The 18,380-nt window shown below is 41.3% G+C and overlaps 1 protein-coding gene across 5 annotated transcripts in view; it reads right to left on the reverse strand.

Moving 5' to 3' along the window:
• The window catches only part of LRGUK (leucine rich repeats and guanylate kinase domain containing), a 53,738-nt gene that overhangs the window by 7,923 nt on the left and 27,435 nt on the right, over positions 1-18,380 (reverse strand). For 4 of the 5 annotated variants that reach the window (XM_087765802.1, XM_087765800.1, XM_087765799.1 and 1 more), the window contains exons 14-17: positions 13,268-13,469; positions 12,112-12,225; positions 8,253-8,410; positions 5,387-5,475 (exon numbers count right to left, since the gene is read on the reverse strand). In XM_087765802.1, coding sequence (XP_087621928.1) covers positions 5,387-5,475; positions 8,253-8,410; positions 12,112-12,225; positions 13,268-13,469 — 563 coding nt within the window. The remainder of the gene's footprint in view (positions 1-5,386; positions 5,476-8,252; positions 8,411-12,111; positions 12,226-13,267; positions 13,470-18,380) is intronic. The other variant, XR_015706498.1, reaches the window with a different exon arrangement.

The raw sequence follows: 18,380 nt of genomic DNA on the forward strand, positions 1-18,380 counted from the left end.
TGTCAAGCAGCTGCTGGCTGGTAATGGTGTTTGTTCGTTATCGGCTCAGATCAAAATCTAAACCAATTACATAGGAGAAAGGGCCTGATTCCATTAATGGCCCCCAGAGCTGCGTGCTCTCAGAAATCATTTCCTGTAAATCCACACGGTGAAAATAAAAAAAAGAAAAAAAAAAAAAAGGGAAGAAAAGAAAAACTCTCAGCAAAGAACTCTGTTCAAGATATAGCACAGAAACACACAGCCTGACGAAGGAGGCTCTAAGAGTCAAAGCAGAAGGCTGAAGACAGGATTCAAGGCCACCTCGCTAAGGACTGGGTCATCACAGGAGGATGAACTCTGCTTCCTGGAGCAAAGGGTTGGATTCAGAACCCACAACCCACTCCCAGAAGCTACATCTCAGTTGATAAATAAACTTAAAACAACACACCTGACAGCAAAGAAAAATATGCATATTTAAAGATGTTATAGAGACGCTTTTTCACCTTCTGTCTCTGCACTAAATGTCTTCTTTACATTGCCTCTCAAGTTTTGTCCTGTCATTATAGGTGTTTAGGCTCAGAGCATAATTCAAATTGCACCAGGAAGCCTCAGCTCGAAAAACAAAACAAAAAAAAAGAAAAGAAAACAGGCTGGAGAAGTTAAACAGCACCCTGTGAGAAGGCATATTCGTGTGGTTCAGAACAATGTCCTAGTTTTGTCATTAAGAGGGGCATAGAAATAAAACTGAAAAGCAAAATTACATTGAAGTCAGAGGTTGACTAGACAAGAGGGTCTGCAAGAAATGCATGCAACCACATGCATGAAAATCTTATGCTCACAGCAAGCAAATCCGACCCGAAGAGAGTGTCTCAACCACAGGTAGGCCACGGGCCTTCTCTCTTCCCAGTTCTGGCAAGGAGTTCCAGTCAAACTGTAAAGTGTACGAATTTCTTCCATCTCAGAAAAGCAAGATTGCGTGTTATAAATTCTCCTCTCGGTGTTGCCTGCTCTTGCTTACTCCAGTTCTTTCAGCAACATTTAGACGAAATCAAGAAGTTAATCATTAGCTAAAGGCCTGATCTGAATGAGACTTCAACCCAACCCCTTATTTATTACCCTCAAACACACAGACAACTAGCGAAATTATTCAGAGCAAACCACCGAACGTTGCCCGTACATTTTATTAGGCAATGAGACATCAAAATGACTTTAATTACACCTGCACACAGCCACAGGCAAAAAATAAAGAGGCCAGGTTTTCAGTAATTTGGATTTAAGAATCTAAATTTATGTAGATAACCCTGCGGGGCTGCAATAAATAAAATATGTTAGATTCTTGTGTGACACCACTTTTAAAATTTTCTAACACATACTCAGGAAAATTGAGCAATATATTTCAGTTTGGATTAAAATGTGTGACGATGAGAGTAAGCATTAAAGAATCTTTTAATATTTACGGATACACCAGAAATTCAAAACATCTAGTACCTTAGGAACTTTTTTGCATATATCATTTCTGGCATCAGTTTCATATATTTAATAGAATTTAGGTTCAGCCCTAACTGAAGTAGGGTTCTCATTTTCTGCAGCAGCGCTGCTCAAAAGCAAGCTGAGCCGCCACTGCCCTCCACCATTTCTGGTCCACAACCACCTATTTACACGCCCAGCCCTCTCTCAGAGTGATGCCAGCACCGGCGGTTCTTCAGAGAGTGAGGGAATTTGATCCGGCTGAAAAAACCACCTTTTTGTTTGGCAAAAGCTGAGCTGTACCTTTATCCAATTCATCACTAAGCTGTATGACGCTGGAGGCCGCGGGAGCACAGAGTGGGCAGTGGAAGAAAAGGAAGGGGCACTGCTACTGAAGAAATAAAGTTACTGAATTCTTCCTCACTGAGTGACAAAAAATGTCTGGACATAAAAGTCTGCTTTGCACTGATAGCCCTTTTTAACCACAGAAATCAGGATACGAATCCTCAAATAAAACACCGCTTTAAAGGAGCTCCGCATATAGTTTATACAATTAAAATCTAGTCCAACAGATAAAAAAAATCATTAATTCAAGCAACACCTTGTAGAAACTTCTAGCTGATCATATTGGTATTTCTATGTGCTAAAAATATACATAATCAATTACCTGCATATTTCACAAATCTGTTCTTTTTACATTATAATCAGCTACTTTTTAAAGTGCTTGTCTTATTTTGCGTCAGGTTACCTGCAGTGCCCTGAGAACAAAGCTTCATTCTATACCAACTCCATCCAGCATGGCAAGCAGGGACCTTCCTCTCCTATTTCCCAATACAATTGGAAATTAATCTGCTTTCATGAACTCCCTTCTCTCTATCTGCCCTGCTTTGCTCCAAGCTGTCATCTCCCCAGGGGCAGAACAGACAGAACAAGATGCATGCTTGCTTCTCCCATCACAAATCCATACCTTCAGTCAATTCCAACTCCGCCACAAGGTCAGGGGAAAAATGGGGCTTTACATTGGAGTAGTTGAAGCAGGGGTGCATGTTCCTTTCTCTCCGCTCCTCTAGAGGAGCGGTATTCCCTAGGGCGGAGTGCTACGGCAGCAAGCTTACTACATCACGATTCATCACCTGAAACCCTGTATAAGGCCAGATGTGTTACCGGTGAAAGAAATCATATTTTTACATAAATGGCAGACTGATTAAGTGGACAAAGTACCTTTATGCACTGCTGCTGACAATGAAAATAAAGAAAAAGTGTATCGTGTTCTAAATAAAAACTCATCAGAACAAAGCTGATAAGATTAAAGCAAGAATAGACAGCAAGAGTGTTTTAAAGCTGAATTTTAAACAGGCGTGACCTATCCTATTTATGTAGGCAAGTAAAAAGAGAAATAAAAGCCTCCCAATAAAATACAGCTTGAAAGAAAATAACTTAAAATATGGATATTCCATAGGAGAGAGAAATCTGGGAAGCACTAAAGCCAAGATGGATCTAGACACAACAATGAGATGAGATGTCGAACCTGGATATCTAATGCAATAATGGCTCCACAAAAAGATCAGCGTAATTTTTGAGCAACATATTCAGAGACAACGAAGTATGGTGCCTCAGACGCAGGCTTTAGTGTCTTCTTTGCCAGCACTTGTTGGAAGGACACTTGAAATACTCTGGACTGATTAATTTTGAGAGTTAATTAACAAATTAGAGAGACTTTATAGAATCATAGAATCGTTAAGATTGGAAAAGACCCTTAAGATCGTCGAGTCCAACCGTTAACCCAGCACTGCCAAGGCCACCACTAAACCATGTCCCTAAGCACCACATCTCCCCGGCTTTTAAACACCTCCAGGGATGGGGACTCAACCCCTGCCCTGGGCAGCCTGGGCCAGGGCCTGACAGCCCTTTCAGTGAAGGAGTTTTTCCTAATATCCAACCTAAACCTCCCCTGGTGCAGCTTGAGGCCGTTTCCTCTCATCCTAACCCTACTGAATTTGCTAAGCATAGACTTACAGAGAAAGATGAAAAGACATTACAATATATATAGTTTAAGTAAGAACCATGGAAAGGTATAAAACAAGGTAACAGTCTAACCACCCCAAAATTATTTGGATGCTGCTGCTAATATTACTACGAATAATGCCATAATGAATTACCTTGTGTTATCTCAGTCACACAATCTGTGTACAAATTCCTTGCTTAGCCCTTGATAAAAGCTAAAGAAAGCCACATCACCTTACATTTCCTATAGGCTAAGAGTGTGCACAAAGACAGTTACCACAGCTAAGATGACATGCAATAACCTTTTAAGCTACTCATGACCCAGGTCCATAGTTATATATTGAAAGAAAGAGCCATCAAACCCTAGGTGAGCTTTTCCACAGTGAAAGCTCCTCTTTTATGGGTATTTAAAACTTTATTCAATTCTGTATAAACAAACATGCTCAATAGAACAAACATGCTCTTGCTGCTGGACTGGACTACATGACCTACCGGCTTCTTCGCTATCTCATTGCTACATTCCAGGACTCAGATTCTCTCTCAGAATTCCAACCATTTTATAGCATTCATATTTATGGCACCTCTTGACTTAACCTCTTGCATGGAATGGGGCGTTGTCTACTCTTGCCTCCAATTCTGTTGAGCGCATCTATCCCTTGAGGCCTGGTAATTGCAAATGCTGATTGGGGGTGACAGGATTTTCTCTCACCTGCCTGACAGCTCTGCCAAAGCAGTCTGATACTTAAGTCCAAAATCAGCTTCCAGCAAATGAGTATTGTGGAATAAAGGGAGCAAAGAGCAACAGAGGCAGACTCAGATGAACGGTTCACACTGCAACCCTAAATCAAACCCAAAACATCTAGCTCAAGAAAACACTGATTTCCATTTTCCTTCTCATTTCAACATAATTTAAAATGAATGAATCAGCTACTTAAAAAAACCCTTTTCTCTAAGTAAAGATTTGAAAAATGCATCATAATTATACATCTCTGCCTGTAAGCTTCTGCCATTGGTTTTCTAGAGACAGTTTAATTCAGTAGGGTTTTTTTTCTTCTTTCTTTATTTTTTTTAAATAGTCAATCTCCAGACTTTGTCATTGGAATGATTTTCATCAACACATCTGGTATGTACAATTGGTGACGGCATTTGCAGAGGCCTGAAATGAGCTGAAAGGTGTGAACGTCCCTATTCGTTCCGATGATTGCTGATTTAGAGGCCTATGTGATAGTTTAAATGTCAACACTGTGAGCCATTTCATGGCAGGTAGGAAAAGCAAGCAAAGAAGAATTCAGATTAGGAAGATTTACACCAGGGGAAGGCAGGAGTGCCACAAAAGATCAATCAGAGCAGGCACATTGAGATTTGTAGACTTTTAACACCATTTTTGCAGGGCTGTGACTATGAGGAAAAAGGAAGAGAGTCAAGACAGGATCCATTTTCTTAAAAATAAATAAATAAAATTAGGAAGTGGAGTCAGCTTTCAGAAATTCTGCTTTAAACAGAGAGATCCACAGAAGATGTACTGCAGCAAAAACCCTTGCACTGAGCGTGGCTGTGACTTTCCAACACTAATTACTAATAGTGCTAAAAAACATGCCAGAGACTGTGAGCTGCTGGAAAAATGATCCTTTTCTGCTCTCTCAGAGAAGAAACATATAATAATTTCATAGTTTTAGACAAGTTACTTGTGGATGGCTCTGTCTCATACATTTTCAGTATACATTTCGGGACTGCTGCACTCCCAAGTCAAAAGACAGGCAGTGTGTGATATATTTGTAGGGCTAGATTTAAAAGTGATAGAAAGGAGAGTTGTCTATGAGATTTGCAATCCCTGACAGTTCCTAATCATTCATCCTTAAGAGCAGTGGAGAAGAAATCTTAAACAGGCATTTGTCACTTTATTGCAAAGGACTTGGCTGAAACCACTCTACGTTACCTTTGAAACAGCTGGACATATGCACTGGGTGCCTTCCCTGACAGAGCCTGACGTGCTGCAGAACGACGCCTTTGGAGAGAAGCTTCTTCCTGATAAAGAAATATGACCGACTTTATACAGCAACTTAAAAGTATATGTGGTAACTTAATTGGCTGGGATATTCCTCTCTTTTGCTAAGCTCTAGAGTGTATGTGCTTATATATTCTGGGAAAATAGCAGAGCTATATTATGACTAACAAGGTGCTAAATAGGACTCACCGATCTACACAAAACAAATTTTGGTCTGAAATCTTGCTGGGTTTGAAAAATGAAGATCTGCATCTCCAGTGAAGCTCCATTTCTTCATAGTAGTCAAAATGTGCCGGGATGTAGCAGGAAGGAATATCTGCAGAGAACCACTTTTGATGCATCCCAGTCTCCCATCATGTTAGAGTGGGGATAATTCTAGCTATGCTGTTGTCTTAAGCTTCTTTTCACCAGCAAGGGGCTGAATACAGAAGAATTTGCCTCTGCTACATCTTAAATACACTGTCTCCTTGCTCCAGCAATGCAGAAAACCTGCCTTACCAACTCTATACCAACCAATATTCCCCCCTCGGAGCAGGAATTACCGTTTGCAAATTTCAGTTAGTTAAAATGACTTTGTACAATGAACACATTATGATCTCAGCAGACTGGAAAATGTGGTCCTGAGTTTTAAGGGCACGTTAATTAACATGTGCTGTAGGACAATGTAATTTCTCAGGTCAGACAAAGGCAGCATTACAGTGTGCTTAAAAAAATAAAATGTAAATCGCAGAGCAAAGTTATTAAATCCTGCTTTGTTATCAGCTGATAGCCATTGATAGTTATCAATTTAATAGCTAAATCACGTCTGTAACAGAGGTGTTTTGTCATGGTATGAGGAATGAAAGAGAATATAGTTAATCTGCTGAATGCTCACATTATGACTCTTGTGAATTCCTTCACTTTCCTTCGCTATTTATGCTAAGGAAGGCTCTGCTTAGATGCTCACTGAGCTTGTGTTTTGTTCTGCTCTCTTTTGGTAAACATGTAATTCTGACCCTTTTTTCTGTGTGGATTGCAGGTATAGATATCTTTCTGCTCATACCTTGTATAGTTAATTACAGCCATACAAAATTAGTGCAGGGTTGGCATGGTCACAAGGGATAAGGCTGCAAGGAATCAGATCTACTGTCTTGCCCTGAGTAGCAGATCCTGCTTCTTATTTTGCTTCTGAATAATTCACATTAATTTCTTCAGATTTTTAATTTTCCAGTTCTACATGATGGGAGTGGAATGTGGTTACTGCAGTGACAGCACATTATTTGGGTACCAAAAGCACAAAAATCATTTACAGTCCCAAATGTAAAAGTTTAGACAAAATTTTACTTTAAGGCCACAGACATATTTTTATTCTTCTCATTAAATATGGTCTAAGAAGCACCTGTGTTTCACCTTGAACATTTTACTACGTTGACACTTCAGCTGATGCTGTAAAACTTCCTCTGCGTGTAAAAATATATTGGCAACTTAGCGTAGTAAATAACAAAAAGGTATTACCAGCACTGAACGAGGAGACTAATAAGAAAGAGAGCCTTGCGGCCACTAAGTAACTTAAACCCAAGGTAAATGATAGCCTCCTTCATCATGAACCACTTCTCCCTGACTTGACAAAATGTAAACTTTCAAAATAAAAATAAAAAAGATGAAATAAAAAGTGAGAAAAATAAATTGTTGGGGTAGGAGTGATGGCAGAGTGCCACCAAGGTACGAAATATTCTGGCTTCTCTCTCACATTAAAACTAACAAACCTTTGGATGAAAGGAACAAGAAAATAAACAACACTTGTGACTTTTTTTTTAATTCTGCATGGATTGAAAAGAGGTATTTCATTCCAGAAGACTGAACAATGGGAGGTTTCCTATTTATGTCAGCCATTTTACAGTCATACCTTTCTCCACACCTAAGAGAGCCTTTTTTAAAGCCTGGGAAATGGGGGCAGGGGGATCTGTTACTTTGCTCCATCGACAGCACTAATTCTAAACATCAGAGGTAGTTATAAATACAGAGGTAGTGGCAAAATTGTACAGCAAGTCATGCCTGCCAAGCCGTCATTCATCATAATGACATCATCACCCTGGAATGGAACAAAATTTAAAGCTTTCATTTTTCTTTTTCTCTTTCTCCTGTCGTCGTCGTATAAAAAGAGCATTAGACACATCTGCTTCATAGCCCCGACTCCCCCACTGCCTGCAAGGAGAATGAATGCCTTTAGGGAAAGGACTATTAAGGAGAAGTAAAAAAAGAAAGAGAGATGAAGCTGAAGTTGCAAAAGGTTATTTGAAATCCAAGCACATTGTTGAATCCGTTGATTGAAAAAGTAAAAGCAGGTGAAAAATGTGCTTAAATTTGATCTCTGGCAGTTATCACTAGCGTACACCCTGAAAGGCTCGGCTGAATGAGTTTTCCCACTGCCACAGGGTGGCGTTCATAAGTAATCTTCATTGTCCTATTAACTGCATCTAACTATTTTCTCGGAATAGGGTAGTTTCATGTCTCGTTGTAGAACTGAGAGATGATATTCAGCTCCATTAGTAGAGAACTGGATGAAATCAATTACGATCAACAGATTTAGTCTGGTGTAAAATTGAGCAGAAATGACGGCTTGTCCTCTCATCTGAGTTTACCTGCCTCGTTCTCATCAATCTGCCTTTAACTCTGGGGAACTGGTAAATATTGTTGAAATGAAAGATGGCCAGAGAACAGGCGTCAATCTTCTCTGGAGAAAGAAAGCTCTGACTAACATGTATTTTTTGCATACAACTTATCATTTCTGTCTAAGGTTAGAGTAGATGCTGCTTACCAGAGAGCCCAGTTGTGCAGCAAGTTTGTCCGAGATGCCTTCTGGATATTTTTTGGCAGAAGAGTCCAAGAACTCATTGACAGACGAAGACCGAGTAGTTCCAGTGATTACTCCACCGGGTGACAATCTTTGCTCTTGTAAGATCCGTATTCTTGAACCTAGTATGGGAAAGACACTCCTCAACAAAAATATTCTGAACACCACTTTGCTCACAGCAAGCAGAAAGAAATCAGTAATTTGCAACTATCGTCAGCTGGCTTTTGGCACAATTCTGGATTCGCAAAAGATAACTGTGAAAGTTATAAAGGATATAAACTACGCAGTTCCCCAAAAGCTTATAAACCTTCCAAGTACTTCACAGATATAACAAATTTATCCCCCCTGAATAGTGAGGCAAATTAAAGTTATGAAAAATCTAAAAAAACCCACCTGACTAGGAAGAGGTGCTTAACCATGTGTAAATGAGCTCATTTTGTTACGGATGCTCTGATATGCACCACTGTTACGACCTCTAAGCTAATTACAGTCTACCTACTTAGAAGTTTTAACCTTCTCAGAGCTCTTAGAATGTGACGGGGAGTTGAAGCGGGGCACCTTTTCTTCTGTTATTTATCGGATTTCTGTGAACAGAAATCCAAAGGCTTGCACCACTGCTGGACTGCAAGGAATCAAACATGACTGCAAGCCAGAAGGATGAAGACACAACTAACTTTCTTTTTCCAAACCCATTTTTTTCAAATTTGAAAAATCTGTAAACTGGGATTTATCCTGTCTATAAAATGGTATCTAAATATGAAATTAAGTCACAGAAAGTAGTATTGGCCTTTCAATACTTGAAGGGGGCTTACGAGAAAGATGGGGACAGACTTTTTAGCAGGGCTAATAGCGATAGGACAAGGGGTAACGGTTTTATACTAAAAGAGGGGAGATTCAGACTAGATATAAGGAAGAAATTTTTTACAATGAGAGTAGTAAAACAATGGAACGAGTTGCCCAGAGAGGTGGTAGATGCCCCATCCTTGGAAACATTCAAGGCCAGGCTGGACGGGGCTCTGAGCAACCTCATGTAGTTGAAGATGTCCCTGCCCATGGCAGGGGGGATGGACTGGATGGCCTTTAAAGGTCCCTTCCATCCCAAAGCATTCTGTGATTCTATGAAAAATTCTTACAGATATTGGTACATGGCAGTCTTTGCAGAAATCCAGTCATAAGAAAAGTGTAATTGTACTGTGTGTCATATCAAAGCACAAGAGCTCACAACCTACGAAGTCACATACAAAGGTGGTAGATGAAAGGCGAAAAGACATCCCATCCATATGCATGTTCATATACTAAATATGGTTATTTTTCTTAGTATCTGCCTTCATAAAAAAGTTTCAACAGCCATCAGATGACTCTCAGCATAGCCATTATATACTGCTGGCTTGTAGCTGCCAGAAGATCTGGTGTTAAGAACAGAGTTGATGAGACTTGAGATCGGTGGGTTCTGTTTCAGGCACAGTAGACTGCTCACTTTGACATTGCGTAAGTATAGAGCCCAACCTTCAGAGGTGCAGAGCTTCACACCGTCAACACTTCAGTGGGATTTCTGGTGCCCACCATCACAAACAGTCAGTCTTTGACATAAATGTCCCTTTCCTCGTTTGTAAAATACAAATAGTAACACATACTCCACAGGACTGCTGTGAGATATAATTAATAGTTGTAAAGTACTGAGTTCCGTGGATGAAAGCTGCTAATGCAAGTACAAAGCATTATCAGCTCTGAAATGTATTATACTTCTGCTATAAAAAGTTTTTAAAAAGAACTTATCTATTTTCTCCCGGTACTTTTACTCTGCACATGAGCAAAAGATCTTGCACAGCAGTTCATTAAAAAAAGAATTAATAACCTATCATAATCTCACACAACCCATCTTCCCCCTGCTACTATCTTACTAAAAACGTCCATATTAAAGACAACCTTGGGGCAAGTTTTTTAAAATAAATTATTTCACACAGTCCATAAGAAAAGCTGATCTCTAGAAATAGGATAGTTAAATTTATTTAAACACCTATAAACGAAGCTCTAAATGAATTTAATGGTGCATAGTAAATTTAAAAGTTACTTTATGGACAGCAGAGTTACCAAAATCTAGTACTATTAATGAAGTTTCTGTAACTAGTGACAAGTCGGCTCACTGAAAAAACTCAGAACTGCTGAGGAATACAAACAAAGTCCTTTAAAGGAACTTCAGATACATATTCAAAAATACCATGATAATATAAAAATCTTTTCTCTTTAATCCTCCCCCTTTTTCTTCTTTCCTGATAATCTAGTTAGGGTTTGGTGGGTTTTGTTGCCTCTCAGGACAAAACATCTCCAGCGTTTTTAAGACAAGTAAGTAACAATATTACAGTAAATAAGGCAAGGAAGTCATCTTTCTCACTTCAAACAAATATGGAAGCTCTGGAAATGACAATAAAATCTACATAGTTTAAGATTAAATAAGATTCTTCAGACAGGTCCCCACTGCTGTAGCACGGAGATGCCACAATATGTGTAGAAGCTTTTTTCTTGTCCACTGGGAAATCAGTATTTATTAATTCTTTCAGGATAGAAAATTACTTGAAATGATGAACTGATGAATTTTACGCTATCCTTCATTAACATTTCAGACATTTTTGCCCTCCCTTCAGCTACTTTTTTTGCAGCCTTCTGAGCCACACAGAAGGTCATAAATATTGGCTCTGTGTTACTTAGGAATCTCATTAACCCTCCTGTTGCAATGGATCTAACCAAGACAGCCATAACCCACGGAGGCTCTTGGAGTCAGAGGAAAGACTTCACATAAACAAGCTTCTTGTTAGTCCCTGTTGTGCAACATCTTACTACCATAATGTCTGTTTCTTATTTCTTTTTCTCTGGTATTTGAGAGATCATATTCTGCTTTCAGCCCAGCTGGTAACCTGCCCTGTCTGGAATAAATTCAAGGGTTACGCTACTCTTAGCTATGCCGCCTCTGACAAGAGTAGTGCTCCTTTCTTCCTCCACAGGCAGCCATGAAGCTCTTCTCCCCTACTCTTCCCTCCTTGAGCCAATTCTATAGCTGCACGATGAGTTTGATCAAGGAGTCGATCTGTCTGAAAGTTGGTGGGGTTTTTTCCTAGGTTAGTTTTTGGATGGAACCATTCCCTGATGTAGATTACAAATGACTGCACAATCAGAAGAACGAGAGCAACGAGCAGACTAGAAATGCATTGGCAGGAGAGGTAAGTTGGGCATGACCACTTTTTGCAGCAGCATGCAGTTGGATTAGCTGGAAGTGATCATGAGGCTCCAGCCTTAGTCATTCAAGGGCTAAAAGTCTTCTGTTAAACACACTATGGATCATTTGAGTTTACCCTGCAGTGGGTAGCCCCAAAAGCACTTGGAGTGAATTTATAAGTTGCCTTCACTCATCTTACTGTCCTGGTTTTCGTATACCTCTTCATGCTTCTGGCTATCCTGCAGAAGAGAGTAAAGTAAGGTCTCAGTGCCATGGCATTTTCTTGTTGCTCAACAGTTTGATAAGCACAAAGCTCTCAGCCACGAATACATATCTCGCTTGTGATTCATCTGGAATCAATGGGAGATCCTCAGCCCAAAAGTACCCTCAGAAAAGTCAGGCAGCTCACTTGCTGCATTTTATTGCCTCAGGGCGCACAGTGATGTAAAGTACCTGGAAAGATCGCCATTAAAGATTCAGATCCCAGGGAGGAATCAGCCCAGGAGACCCAGTCTCACAGGTTGCGTCATTCACAGATTTCAATTCTTGTAACAAATAAGTAGGAATACTCTGCTGATTAAAACAGCAGTAGCATGTGCCCAGACACAGTACCTGCTCCTGCTCTGCTATTCAAGTCCTGAATGCTATCAAAAGCTGCAGGTGGCTCCAAACCCAGGTATGCCTTTACGAGGAAACTCAGCTCTGTGAACGCCTCATCCAATTCATCTGCAGAAAGGGATATGCATTTCACGGTGGAGAGAAAGGATACGTAATGAAAAAATCCAAGCTTTCATCAGTACGAAGTTACAAATCACAGAAGTTTGACACAGAAATGCATTCTTAACTCATCCAGCTCATCTCTTTGGGAGAAAAATCTTCATCTTCATAAACAGTACATTCAAGAAAATAATCTGAAATTCATCTCAGTTTCTGCACTTGCCTAAATATTTTCCTTCTGCAATTTGGGTTACTGTGTTTTATTTCTTTAATGCTATATTTAAATTGTAAGCTCCATATGCCCTCGACAATAACTACAAATACAATATTTCATATCACAATGATATATTCTACCATTACTGTGGTGAACCACAAAAATCACCTCCACAAAAGGGCACAGAACGAACTAGAACAGGATTCTTCTCTACCACCTGCTATCCTCAATTCCTAAATACCAAGAAGCAAACGTTTGTTTTAATGAATTATGTACCACCCTCACATTCCTTGTTTCAGGCTGGGGGACTTAAGCAAGTTACTAAGCCTAAGAGTCCTACGAGGAAAAGCTTTGCAGCAGCCTCCTCTTTACGGTGAGACGTTGCCAGACTGCACATCAGCTATCGTTTCAACACTCGAGAAAAGCCTCGCCTGCCCAGAGATAATTAGGTCTGTTAGATCAAAAGCACCTCTGAACTCTGCCCAGAAACCAACAGACACTTAGCACAGATCAGTTTAATATTCTCATAGGAGACAATACTTAACAAGCGTGCTGCTGAGTTCAATGGTTGCTTCGCTTTCTAGGTGGGCTTAAAGCACAACTTGGGCATAGCAGGGTAATTCAGCCCTGACAGATCTTCAGAGCTTTTGGGGTCCTGGGACAAGAATTAACTGGGAAAATCAATTAAGGGATAGTTTAAACTGTTATGCTGATCATCAAATCATTTGTCATCCTTAGTTTAGTATTAGCCAGTGGCTTTGTTTGCATAGCAGCTTCAGTCCATCTATTGGTCTGACATTAAAAGTCAGATTTATAGTATGAAAGAGATTAACTTACCTGTGTTGACTACTGCATCAAAGTATCCTGGAAAATCCTGACTTATTTTGATGTACATGTCCACTCTGGAGACTGCCTCTTCAATCTCTGGCCTGCTGAATAATCCTTTCCTCCGCAAATGTCCCTCATATTTTTCTTTGTTCATTGGTACTAACAGGATATATCTGGGTTTAAAGTAGGTATTTTTCAAGCTACGCACACCCTTTAAAATTAAGCAGAGAAACGCAACGTTTTGTTCCTGAAACTGAGTGCCTGTTGAACTTGGAGCTGAGTTTAGGTCAACTCTGTATTTATCACAAATTACGGTGAAAGCAGTACTGGAAACCTGTATCCAATCTAGAGGTCTCAAGATCTAGCATCCAACGTTACAAAACAGGCAAGTTCAAGGCGAAGTGCCCTAAAGCTACATGTGGAAAGTGTTGGAAGAATAGTATAACTTTATTCTAAACACACTTTGAAAGAATCCTTTTAGTCAAATTCCACAGTGATTTAAAGCATCATACTTCTCATACCCACCAGTTAACAGCTTTTCCTCCTTCTCCCTCCTTCCCATTACATCAGGACCTGGTTATTCTAGATGTGGGTATCACTGGCTCACACCATTGTACTGACACACAGCACAACTCCCCTGCCTCGCCACCTTGGCCCCTAGCTTTCCACTATGAACACACTGACCATTTTTTCCTCAGCTGACATATTTTTCTAAGTGAAAGTATGCAACTCCATCAAGATGCAGTCATATTTATTTTGCTGGAGCAGCTTGCAGTGTATTTTTATCAGCAATAAACTATCTTGCATAGGACTTCTAGTATAGCAGACTAGGAAACATTTACACGTGCCTTGCATCAACTCTGCTGTAAGTACAACGGCACCGGTTGCCACTAATTTGAGGACTGCAAACGCCTATAAGCATTTCAGCTAGATCTGAAAAAGGAGACCTGCATGCTAGGACTTAAGGACAAGGTCTTATTAAACGATGAAGGTAATTGTACCAATCCTGAATTTCCGATAGCTCTCCTTTGCACCAGCTCATACTTTGAAGAATCTTTTCTCCCTCTCACTCTACCTAGATATAAAACAATATTGTAACCACGTAGCCCTGCAATATGGTATTGCCGTTGCCATAGGAGTTGTACTGAGTCTTCAAGGCCTGAGGACTGAGGCTCGTCCTGCTCGCTCTGAACTTTTCTTGACTTGGCTGTAACTTTCTTTTCCTTGGTTCAGCTGTGACAGCAATTTCTCTTGTTGACCAAGTGTCCATATCTAATTGTTCTACTTTTGTTTATCTTTGTGTGGTACAACCGTAGTTTTATATGGATAGCAGCAACAAACAGTTGTTCCAGGTCGAATATTTATGACTCAACATAACAACATAGTGTAGATAAATACAGGCCTGGCACGATAGCAGAGACCTTGAAAGCGGAAACACAGGACACAATGTAGGGGACTACAGGCACGGGATTATAAGAGATGGGGCACAGCCTTGACAGTAGACACCTCACAACTATAAACGTAATGGTCAGTTAAAAAACAAAGGCCTGGACCTGGACAAAGCTGCTTTTAGGGGCAGCAAGAAGAATTCGTATCTAACATACATAAAGGGCACCATATATCATGAGTTCTTGTATCAGGAATAGTGTGGCCAGCAGGAGCAGGGAGGTGATGGTGCCCCTGTGCTGGGCACTGGTGAGGCCGCCCCTCGAATCCTGTGTTCAATGTTGGGCCCCTCACCCCAAGGCGGCCATGGAGGGGCTGGAGCGTGGCCAGAGCAGGGCAGCGAGGCTGGGGCAGGGGCTGGAGCCCAAGGCTGGGGAGGAGCGGCTGGGGGAGCTGGGGGGGCTCAGCCTGGAGAAAAGGAGGCTGAGGGGAGCCCTCATCGCTCTCTGCAACTGCCTGAAAGGAGGCTGGAGCCGGGGGGGTCGGTCTCTTCTGCGAGGTAGCAAGCAACAGGACGAGAGGGAACGGCCTCAAGCTGCGCCAGGGCAGGTTTAGATTGGATATTAGGAAAAATGTCTTCCCCGAAAGGGCTGTCAGGCCCTGGCCCAGGCTGCCCAGGGCAGTGGTTGAGTCCCCATCCCTGGAGGACGTGTGGATGTGGTGCTGAGGGACATGGTTTAATGGTGGGCTTGGCAGTGTTAGGTTAATGGTTGGACCTGATGATCTTAAAGGTCTTTTCCAACCTAAGTGACTCTGATTCTATGAATTCATATGTAACCTGGAGCTGCAGACCAATGAAGAAAGAGAAAGGTGTGAACGTGTGTTAGCAAACATACACAAATGACCCCAAGAGGCTCCTGGGAGGAGAAAGAAGAAACTACCAACATGCATATCCTCCCAGCAAAGGGCTCAGATGTTGACAACTTGCTGTAACATCCCCCCGCAACGACAACACCAGAGCAAAACCACTGACCTTAGAACCCAAAGGAGCAGCGAAAGGGTGAGCACACCACCAGCAAAACGGATAGACAGAAACCAAGAAGCATGCGTTACAATTTTCGTTGTATTATTATTATTATTGGGAATTTTTCAGTATGTAAGTACTCTAAATGCATTATTATTCTTCCTTTTTCTGTAATAATTAGAGCTAGACTAATGATGATTCTTAAATTAGACAGTTAAAATTTCCATCATACTACCAATAAATTCTTGGCTTTACTTTTATATAAATGAACATATATATAATATCACATATATAAAAATGATCATTTTGGGTGCTTAATGATGATTGTGAAAAAAAACCCCAACAAATCAGGCCGACCACCATTGTAGTGTCTGGTGATGAACAAATTATCCAAAGTTAAGTGAGACCATGCACATTATTGCACTGTAGTAAACGTAGGGAAGCTTGCTTCATTGTCATTGAGGCATGATACACCTTCTTCACTAAACTGGGTAGGAACAGGGAGGGACTAATGTATCATCAGATCTGAGCACTGTTCATTACTTCATCAGAACTGACCGTCACATCCTTAAAGCTGGGCTTCTCTAGAATAATTCTAAAATATAGTCAAATACAAGCAAAATCATGCAAAAACCAATAATAGGCTGAACACTTACTAGATTTTTTTTTCCTCGTTGCAGCATTCTAAGTATGGAACAGTACTTTGATCCATTCTCAATATTTCAGGGAGTGATTCTGGGGAAAACCCTATTCATTTTGGTGAAAGCTAAAGGGGAGAATTTGTGGCACAGAAATTTCTGCATCCAGCTGTGTGCCCACCTACTTTCAGCTAGGCCTGTAATTACTCAGAGATTGGAAAGCCAGCAGAAAGCAGACCCACATTCCAGCCTAGTAACACCCTCCTTATATGAAGTTGCACCATGAAAAAAAGTTCTCTTTCTGATCAAGAAATAACGTAACAAATTATTTGTATGTCCCAGAACCACATAGGAACAGGCCGGCAGCCCACCAGTAGTCTGGGATGAGCGAGGAGAAAAAAGGAAGAGATACAGAAAGAATCATAGAATCATAGAATCGTCAAGGTTGGAAAAGACCCTTAAGATCATCGAGTCCAACCGTTAACCCAGCACTGCCAAGTCCATCTATACCATGTCCTCGAGCACCACCTCCGTCTGTTCTTTAAATACCTCCAGGGATGGAGACTCAACCATTTCCCTGGGCAGCCTGGGCCAATGCTTGACCACCCTTTTGGTGAAGAAGTTTTTCCTAATATCCAACCTAAACCTCCCCTGGCGCAGCTTGAGGCCGTTTCCTCTCATCCTATCCCTTGTTACTGGGGAGAAGAGGCTGACCCCCACCTCGCTACAACCTCCTTTCAGGCAGTTGCAGAGAGCGATGAGGGCTCCCCTCAGCCTCCTTTTCTCCAGGCTGAGCCCCCCCAGCTCCCCCAGCCGCTCCTCCCCAGCCTTGGGCTCCAGCCCCTGCCCCAGCCTCGCTGCCCTGCTCTGGCCACGCTCCAGACCCTCCATGGCCTTCTTGGGGTGAGGGGCCCAGCGCTGAGCACAGCACTCGAGGGGCGGCCTCACCAGTGCCCAGTACAGGAGCACCATCACCTCCCTGCTCCTGCTGGCCACACTATTCCTGATACAGGCCAGGATGCCATTGGCCCTCTTGGCCACCTGAGCACACTGCTGGCTCACGTTCAGGCAGCTGTCAACCAGCACCCCCAGGTCAAAGCTTCTGGTGCGTCCAATAAATTTGTTGTACAGAGACAAGAGGATGAGCAACTGTCTAATATGAAATAAAGAGAGTATAAGGAAAGTGACCTTAAAATAAAAAAAAAAAGGGGAGAATACAGGAGCTGACAGTTTGAAACCAAAAAGATATTTGGAAAATAAAATAAATAAATAAATAAAGTAAAAATTGAGTTTCCTGAATTTGCATATGAGGTCAAGAAAGATCAAAGGACTATCTAAGTTGAAGACATCCATTCATTTAATATAGCTAAAGCACCTCAGTTTTTTCAGTGAACAGCATGGGGTTATAGAAAAGACGTGACCAGTGTTACATTCTGCTTCCTTTTACTCCCCAGCCTGAATGACTGGGCAACCAGCAACAAGTGCAAGAGAGAGTGGTCTTTGGCAGGAGACAAGGTGTACTTAGACTTCTGGAAGCATAATGAGACACACTGGCCACTCTGCCGCTACACCCTTGGTTGGAACGTGCAGCTCCTCCACTTGCTCTGCAGGTATCGGTGACTACACAGGCAAAGAGAAAGCCCTGCAAATGTGCTTATTCCAACACATAACTGTGTGTAGAACTGCAGCAGCTTCACGAACTGGAAGCGTAGACTCAGCAAGATTTCACTTTTAAAATTTGTGTCAGTCTCCTTTATCAGTGAAAGATATACTCTAGATTAAAGGGAATAGGCAGCTTTAAATTTTTAGTCTCAGCCCACAGACCATAATTAAAATTTCTTTTAATAGTGCTGAATCACTTTTGTTATGAGCCTCACAGAAGATAATGGACTTCGATAACTTCTATTCGGATACATAACTCACCATTATTGTTTCTCATCTGCTAGCAGAGTCCACAGTGATACAAGACTATGCATAATTACTATGGGATCTTGAAACTTCAGTGACAAAGGAGTTTCTTAGCTGTCTGTCCATGACAGTAGCTTCGGTAATACCCAGTATAAGTTACGGTCGC

The sequence above is a fragment of the Nipponia nippon genome, unplaced genomic scaffold (genome assembly GCF_047370975.1).
Source record: "Nipponia nippon isolate SJK-2023a ecotype South Korea unplaced genomic scaffold, ASM4737097v1 scaffold_3, whole genome shotgun sequence".
NCBI classification, from domain to species: domain Eukaryota; kingdom Metazoa; phylum Chordata; class Aves; order Pelecaniformes; family Threskiornithidae; genus Nipponia; species Nipponia nippon.